This window comes from Lepidothrix coronata, unplaced genomic scaffold (genome assembly GCF_001604755.1).
Source record: "Lepidothrix coronata isolate B3197 unplaced genomic scaffold, Lepidothrix_coronata-1.0 Scaffold38, whole genome shotgun sequence".
NCBI lineage: Eukaryota > Metazoa > Chordata > Aves > Passeriformes > Pipridae > Lepidothrix > Lepidothrix coronata.
The window spans coordinates 2,814,973-2,824,377 of NW_016690218.1; the positions used below are offsets into that span (position 1 = coordinate 2,814,973).

Consider the following 9,405-nt stretch of genomic DNA (forward strand, 5'->3'; position numbering starts at 1 on the left):
CTTTCTGTGCTGTCAGTCTTTTTAGGACTGAGTTCACATGCCTTCAGTGGCCTATTTCTGCTCATTTTTACCTGGACTGTAAGAACATCCACAGGTTCTGCTTTTGCACATAAACATCTCTCCTCAAAAGCAGATTTTGGGCCAAATGCTAAGGAATTTTTACGAGAGCCAATAATTCAGCAGTTGTGATACCCCTCTTTCTTATACTAACACAGCTCAAGTAACTCCAAATAACTTACTTGTGATTTACACCACTAAAGTGAGAGATGAATTATTGCCCCAGCACGCAATACACTGAAGGGGTTTTTTATTACCAAAGGGAAGGGGAGAAGAGGTGGCTGATGAAGTTGCTGCCCCTCTCCTCCTCCCACGCTGCAGGTACCTGGTGGCTCCTCTGACAGCTCCTGAACGCTGCTGTTACAGCAAGGTGATTTCAGGTGACCCACTCCTAGCATTGGGCGAGGGCAGACAACCAGAGGTGCCACCTCGTCCGTCATACCCAACCAAGCTGTCCTTCATCTGTCCTGAAAATGACTTCAAATACATGCAAACTCAGTAATAGTTTCAGCACATCACCCATCTTAAAATTTAAACCATGACATTTCCTATTATTGAATAATATTTTAAAAAAACCTGTTGTATGCAGAAGACGTGGCTTAGGTCAAATTTTTAAGAGCCTGCCATTAGTCAGTGTGTATGTTAGTCACACTGTTTTCCAAGGATCAGGGTACTGTAATACAGCCCACATTAATAACGAGTCCATTACAAATAATCTGCTGCTTTCCTAAACCACAGAGAAACGTGCTCAAATTGCTATTACGATAAATCTACAGACAATTTTGGTTAAGGCTTTACAAGGGTTTAAGAAAGTTTGTTTAGGCCTCAAAGCAAAGCCATCCATCTGCCCTAAAGACTCACTGCTGGAAGAGTTCAACTTCTAACACTACCACCATTGTGGCCAGGCCACAGCAAGAGAGCAAGTGTTAGCCCTGCTGCTTTTAAGAAGATAGATCAGCATCAGTTTTATATTAATGGTTTGGGAACTAGACTCAACATACATTTTTAACTAATGGAATTTAAATGAAAGCAACAACCAGCTGCTGTTTACTTGGAATATATCTATCCATTTGCAGGTAAAGTGACATTGGTCAAAACCTAAAATAATGGAATCCAAATCCAAGCTGGACATATTACCTTTAATACATCCTGGTCAGGGAAAAAGACCCCCGGGCAGATGGAGCTCGTTAGCCCTGTAAGGCCATCCATCTAAGAGAAGGTCACTCTAAACAAACCTACGTCCTGGGGACCTCACTGCCACTGTCCAAGCTTGCTCGGCCCCGGCAGATGAACCTCAGGATTAAAGGGTGGGCTCAGTTCAGCGCACGCTGGGTCTCACCTAAAAAATCCACTGCGCAGGCTCGAAGGGTTAATGACCTTTCCCAAATCCTCGCTCGCGAAGACTGGCCATACATTTCAGGTACACCAAAATATCCAAAATTATGTGTCTCCAGGAAACACCTGACTCCATGGAACTTTCTTAAGTGGAGACTTTAGGAAAAACACTTGGAATACAGGCTGCCATGCCAACTGAAAGCAAACAGTAAAGTCAAGAGTCCTTGGTGTGTAAGACTACTTAGTATTCAGACGTTATAGCACAGTAGTACCTAAAAACTGCAGCCTCTCTAAGCTGTGCATGATCTATGTTACAGGCTCTCCACACCTCAGAGGCCTTTTTCTGATAAAGTGAGTGAATAAATAGTCAAAGGATAACACCATTAAAGTGAGGGTAGTTCTGCCATAGCGACACTGGATCCAAATTCATGAGTCTGCAGAGATCTGTTATGAGGAGAAGCTATTGCCTTTCTTCCAGACTATAACTTCTACAGACTGAGCTTTTTATTGCTGAGGCAGGAGTTGTTTCGCGTTGTGGGAATATGCAACACTTAGTAGGATGGTGTCCCAGCTCACTATCATAAATCAAATGCTAGATGTACAGGCACTTCAGATGTTATTGGCAGAAATAAAATTTAATATAGCTTGCCAGCATGTGGAAAAAATTTAAGGTCCAATTCAATGAAGTCAGTGTGATTTTGGCCTGAATCACCCATCTGCTACCTATATTAAGTAGTATAACATTCTTTATATAAATAAAATATATTCAATTTTTATCATGTTTGACATTTCTTACAGTGCTAGAATTTTTGTCATTTGTCAACCTGTATTTTTAGAGCTCTCTTGGACTGACTGCCAGGACTCCATCTGGCAAAATGAGAGGTGTTCCTGATTCAAAGCACTTCAAAGGAATTCTCCCACATCAATTAAAAAAGATCAAGTTAAAGTGATTATGGGTGATTGCAGAAAGATGGATTTTAATTTTCTTTAAAAACACAAACAGTGGAACAGTAACTTAAAACTCCTTTATGTTACTTCATCAGCTACCTACCCACCTACCAATACTTCATACGAGGCAACTGCATTCCAAGTGATTACTGAGCCTGATGTAATATTTTAGAGGACTTAATGTAAATTCTTGTATCATTTTTTTTAAAAACTAATCAATGTATTACCCACAATCTAAATGTGATTATGACCTGAAAAACACAGACCCTAAGGACAATACAGATAACTAAGGTATCTAATACATTAAATATCTTTTTTTTCCCCTAGGTGAAGTGAATTTGAAAGAATTGGTCTCAGATGTAAGCCCCACTTCCAGGAAGATTCTGGCTTGTATTTTTTATTCCTTAAGAAAGCATACTAGCAAACTTAAGACCTTCCTTGAATAATCAAAGAGATGTCACTTTAAAGACACTTTATATGTTCAAGTTGCTGTAACATCTTTCCTAGAAATCTCACCTGTCATGTCTCAGGATACATGTCATCACTGACAGAACAATTCCCAAACACCCCACTGTGGATTATCCATAGAAATAAAGTTCTGCATCTTGTAAAGCCAGGACCATGTTACTTCAAGGAGTAAGCACCAGCCACTGCCAGTGGTAGGGCCCTTAGCCCACCTGGGCAGCCTACAAGAGAAGCACCACACTGAGCCACACTGTGTGGTGTGCACACACCCATATTCCCTATGCAATCCCAATGCACGGGAGGACCTCAGTGACAGCAAATCAGTTAATGAAAACTGGAGTATTTTAGGCTCATCAGCTATCCTTGGGACTTGGCTGTCATTGGCAAGTCTTTGAAAGATGTCTCAGTAGGACGTAATGGTTCTTGTTAAGATTTCATGGAGTGGAAAAGAATCCCACCTCTCCTTGCTTGCTCCTCGTAGCTGGTAAAAACTTAATTATTAGTATTTATTTATTTCTCTCCTGAATTTTCTGGGGATAGAGTAATGCATAGCTTCATCAGCCTTCACCTCTCACTGGAACCAACTCCTATTCTCTTCCACTCTCCACAGCTTTGGATTTTAGAGTCCACACATGAACTGACATAGATGCAGTGCGCACACACACACACACACACACACACACACACACACACACACACACACACACACACGGTGCCATGTCCATAAGTATTAAACTTATCTAAGTCCATGACTGCTGCTTGTCCAGCTACTGATTTGGAAAGGATAAAGCAGTTAGCAGGGGGGCAATGGCAAAGTCACAAAAGGCAAATACAGCAGTGATCCTGTTCACTAGCCAAGTACATGAGTTCACTTCAAGCTTTTCTAAGAGCACATTACGTCACAACTCCTTATCTGCCCCATTTTTTCACTGTATTAGCCTTTAAGAACATATAAATCATAACGGAAATATAACATTAATCCCTGTCGCTTACCTCACCATTATAAAACCAGTTATTAATATAAGCAGTCAAAAGTGGCTTCCTCACACAAGATGGAAACCTGGCTTAGGAAAAAAATTTCAGTTTTGAGCTCATCAGCTCAAAAAGTCCTCTGTTCTGTAGATGCATTAGCTGGGGACCTCCCCTAAGGCCACTAAGGTCTCAAAGGCACTGTTGTGAATGACAGCTGAGGTGACAGGCACTATGCAAGCATTACACATTGCTTTGGCAAGGTCAGACTCACACTGCACTTAAGCAGGTGCAGTGGGCAGGAAAATAGTTGGAAAATAGCAACAGCAATAGCCCAGTTTATTTCTTATCCCTTTTAATTTCTTCATATTGCTAGCACTGCAAGTCTTAGCTCTTTATAATTAATGTCCTCTGAGGTGCACAGAAAAGCCTTGGATTGCTCTCATTACAAATGTTTAGAAAGAATCAGGCTCTAAATTGAGAGACAAGTTTCCAGGCAGCTAAAACTGAGTTTTCTAACTAAGAAAGAATGATACACTTCTTAAACCATATAAAATTATTTTAGCTTTTTCTGTAGATTTCAACCTCTTATTCTGTTTCAGTCACTGGGATATGTAAGCACCAACATCACTACTCCCAGAAAAACCAAAGTGGTTTGTTGTAAGATATGAATCTTCTGTATCCCTTCAACACGAACATCAGGAGAGAAGAAGCCAGGCTTTTCCTCCAGGTATTCATTACAGACCAAGTACATGATATCACACCAACCTATGAAATCTATCTTCTGTGTCTACTAAATCAACATAACCAGCATAACCAAATGATTGTAGGAAGAGAGATTTGTCATTAAGGCACATAGCAATTATGACACACTACACATTTCCAGCTTTCAAATCCGCTCTCCCTGAATTATGAGACCCCACGACTATTCGCAGCTATCATTTGGCTAAACCCTTACACAGATACATCTGAAGTCGAACATCTTGGTTACATGGTTTACTTCAGTATTTGTAACTTCATCTCAGAACTTCTCCCGGTAGGGACACTCAGAACACAATATTTTAATTTATGCATTTGAGCCTTTTGATTGACTTAATCTAATACTGTTGACAGTAAGTCTGCATTGACTACACCTTTCTCCACAGCAGATTAACTTTGTGGGAAAAAGTTCAGCATTGAAAGGCACTTCCTACCCAATTTTATAAGCCCTGATTTTACGTACATACATCTGTCGTCCACAGAAACTGTATTTTTCTTGTCATTACTGAGAAGTAAATAACGTTCACTTACTATTGTTTTCACCTGTATTCTCTGGTATTTAATGGTAAAATCTTTATAGTAACTGCCAGAAAGGGCAGTTTAAAATGTTTTACTGCACTATATACACAGAAATGCAACAAGGGCAGTGCACATGCTGTTGGCTTCCAAGAGCCTTTCTTCAGATTTTGTCAGGATGAATAGATAAAAAATATTCCAAAATAGCCTGCCCTGCAGAGCTGGTCTTTCAGACAAACTTGAATGAAAACAATTATAGTTCTGCTACTGTTTCAAGGTGTGCATAAGCCTGCCAAGGGAGCACTAGAATAAAGGTAAGTAATGTACTCAGGAAATGTGGCCATCTCAGTCTGACCCATATATTATCAATCTCACAAGCCCTGGCTTCAGAAAAAGGGATTTTCTTCGCAACACTTTGTTTCTTGAGATGATTTATAAGGAGAAATCAAACCCTAATCCCTTGGAAAGAAACTAAATGAAGCATAATCCATTTTATGAGTTACGGCAAAAAAACATTCTGGACAACATCAGGTTTTACTACATGTCATGGCTTTATGAAATGTATAAATGTTACTGTTCTATAAAATACATTTTTCATTCCAAAAGGCAAATTATAATTCATATTTATTCAGGACTTTCCTCTTTTAGTGTTTTAAACTTAACTTTTAGAAGAAAGACACAGGATTGCCAAATTGAAGGTTTATTATAGTGTTTTTATTAACAAACTTTCATTGGAAAGTTCTGGGCGCATTAACATAGGAGGCACATTGGCTTCGATGTTTGGCATTTGACAGTCAACAGAATTGCACTTCACTGCGATAGCCTTGCTACAACAGTGTGAACTTTCACGGCAACCCTCATGGTGAGCCTCTCTCACTGACCTACTCAGCAGGTGCTTTTTATCATTTTGGTCAGCCTTCAAAACCTGCTCATTCTGCAAAGAATGCTGATCTACCTTGCTCTCAGCTTTCTTTTTCTGCTTGGACAGAGAGGCTTTCTTGCTTTCAACCCCATTTGCTTCTGTACCACCCTTTTCATCACACTTGTCTGTCTGCTGACACAATCCCTTTTGGTTATTTGAGATGCTGTTCTCACATTCAGAGCAACGTACTATTAGAGGTCCTGCGTTTCGGCAGAGAAACTGTGAGGAGCTCATCACCTTTGGAACAGTTCTTACATTTTCCTCTGCGTTTTGATGAGCGTGTGTATCTGTCCTGTTTATTCTTTGATGTGGCTGAAACTGTTGCATGGACTGGAGGAAAAAATTTTTAGGTAGAGAGTTCTGCGTCATCGTTCTTTTGAGCCTTCCTTGAAGGCAACTGCAGTGGAGGACATGCTGGACTGGATGTACATAACCTTCAGCAGCTTGCTGTAAAGCATTTATAGGAGCTACAGAACTCTGGATCTGCACAGTTCCCGGAGAAGGAGAACACTGGTAACAGAAGGTGTCACTTAACTGCTGACATGAGTGTGGACTCCACTTCACTGTCACTTGCTTATATGCATCAGGACAGCTGCACTGCCTGTTTTGAGAGAAAACTGGGCATATGGTGTGTTGGTCAATAGAAGTCTGCAGCACAGCTGAACCAGCAACATTTTTTATGCTTTTACTCACTTCACTATTGTAGGCTGGATGCATTGGCACACACATGTTTTGGGGCCTGCTGCTGAAGAGCTCTGAGCAGATATGAGTTTCTTCGTACGTCACCTTCTCTGCAGGGTTGCAGATACCGGTTTGTGACGCCAGGGGCTCAAGCTCATAGTGCTCATGCTCCATTTCTGGTTTTTGACTTCTGGAGTCCAGCTGATACTTGCTAACAGGATGTGATTTATTGTGACCTCTGCCTCCTTGGCCTCCTGAAAAGGTCTGAGAGAAGGCGTTACACCACAATTTTTTTGGTAGTGGGATCTGGCCACAAGTGCCCTGGGGTCCAAGGCATCGGCACATGCACTGAAAGAAGAATGTTGCAAAAGCCCAGCTAATGCACATTATAAGCATCATAAAAGTGCCAAGCTGCGTGTACGCCAACACTGTTGAGGGCATCATCATTGCTCCAGCTACAAATGTAGTCAAGGCAGCCATTGCAATAGCAGAACCCATACGGCTTAGAGAAAAAATGACTTTTCCCTCTCGGTCAGGGTCAGGGGCTAAGCGATAAGCCACTCCATAATGAACAGCAAAGTCTACTGATAAGCCAACGGCCACTGAAATTGTGACAGATTCTAACACATTTAGCTCCCATCCCAGAAGAACCAGAGATCCTACAGTGACGAAAATAGTTCCGGCTATTGAAACTATTGCATAGAGGCTTATGATTATATTCCAAGTTGTAAGAAGCATTACACTAAATGCAACAGCAACTGAAAGACCCATGGCAATCAGAGTACCATCAGAAAGACTGTCCTGAAGATCATAAAATTCAAGGTTACTCACAAACCAACCATTGCTAAGACCTTCAGGAGCAGAACTAAGCTCATTTGAAATCCATGAGTCCACCTCTTTGTAGAACTGATGCATTTTCTCATAAGCCAGGGTGAAGAGGTAGGTGCTTTGGAACTCCAACACCACAGCCCTGATGGTGTCATTAAGGTCAAAGCGAGGCCCTGGGGTTTTGCTATCTAAATGGTACCCTGTGCTTCTTTCTAGCTCCATTATAGCTCTCTTGATACATAATTCAAAAACTTCTTGTTTGTATGGAAAGCTCCAGTGGCTGCAGCAGGGGTAAAGAGATGGTTCATCACAGTCTTGATTTTCCATCCACTGCTTAAATGTTTCAATGAAGCAGCTTGTGAAGTCTTGTTCTTCAGTCTGATAAAAAAAGGTTTGGTTTCTTAACTTCTGACAGAAACGTAAAATCCAGACCTGTGAAGCTGGGCTAGCAATATTAAAACTGGTATCTAGCTGCAGCTTTCCTTTGCTTTTAGGGTTTAAAGGGTCACCATTATCCTCAGGTGTCACACCCCAGATTACTGTAATGGGCATGTGGAGCTCCTCTCCATGGTGGACACGTTCAAACATAAAAAGTTTTTTGTATTCTGCATCGTATCGCTCAAATGGGTGGGAAGACCTAAATACCTGAAACTCAGAGAGCTCCAGCGACGGCAGTTTCATCTTTGGATTTACACACACAATATATGCTCCACCAATTGTTAAGGCAAGGAACCAGAAAAGCCAAATATATCGAAATTTGATAACAATGCATGGCAAAACTTTTTCAAAAAATATCCTGGATGCTTCTGAAACTGCAAAAATAATCTTGTGGAACATTTGGCACAACACTGTCCAGCAGTTTTTGTTGTTGTATACCCTCTGCTGAGGTTTCTTAAAGCAACTGAAAATATTGAGAAGGTATCGTTCATGTAACACAACTACAGCAGGCAGCCATGTAACCATCAAAACGTAATTCACCAAAATGGCAGTGCCAGCATAAACACCAAAACACCTGATTGCTGTGATATTGCTGACGTAATTCGCATAGAAGGCAGCAGCGGTTGTAAAACTCGTGACAAACATGGAAAGAGCAGCGTGCTGCAACGTGATGCTCACTGTCTCAGAGGTTCCAGCATGAGGTTTATCAAACTTCGTGTAGTTCCAAACATCACATAAGACAAAAGCATCATCTGCTCCAATCCCAACAAGGATAATTAATGCCGTGAGATTCATGAATGGAAAGAACTCAAAATTAAATACTACCCGATAGAGAAAATAAGAAATAATCAAGGAACTAATTATTGCAAACATAGTCATCAGCGTGATAAACATGGACTTCGTGTACACACACATAACTAACAGAACAATTACAATGGCTATGGCAGGATACACAGTATCCATCAGCAGGTAATCTTGAAACAACCTATGTTTTATTCCAAACTCAATCCCTGTGATGGTTGTTACACCATCAGAAGCGTTCCAGTTCTCAAAGTTATCTAGGTAAATACTCATCATGCTTTCCCCTTTCTCAGTCGGGGAGAAGAGCATGCTGTATTTTAAAGCTGGTAAGACATAGTCAGCTGTCTTTGGGCTTAGAAAATCCTTGTCCACTAGGTAGTGAAGGATCTGGTAAACAGCATTGTACTTGGTACATTTGCGAGGTACGTTTGTACACTTGAGTTGGTCCTTCCTTTTGGCATTCATATCCCAGCAGTCCGGCCCCAGGGTTCCATTGTAGTAGTATTTGGCACATGTGCGAAGCAGCTTTAGGGTGTGAGAGACGTCCCGTTCTACAATTTTTTGACACGATGACCTGTTGTTCAGAATAGCAATATAGTTGCCCAGTGTCCAGCTGGGACAGCATGAAGCAGCAGTGGCTCTCTGGCAAAGGTCACCAAACTGGGAATGGGATCTGATCTGTATAA

General features: G+C 41.1%; 1 protein-coding gene across 4 annotated transcripts in view; it reads right to left on the bottom strand.

Annotated features, from left to right (window-relative positions):
• Positions 1-5,581: 5,581 nt before the first annotated feature.
• DISP1 (dispatched RND transporter family member 1) overlaps positions 5,582-9,405 on the bottom strand; it is an 89,854-nt gene continuing 86,030 nt past the window's right edge. For all 4 annotated transcript variants that reach the window (XM_017812948.1, XM_017812946.1, XM_017812947.1 and 1 more), the window contains one exon: positions 5,582-9,397. In XM_017812948.1, the coding sequence (XP_017668437.1) occupies positions 5,753-9,397 (3,645 nt within the window). In that variant the 3' untranslated portion in view covers positions 5,582-5,752. The remainder of the gene's footprint in view (positions 9,398-9,405) is intronic.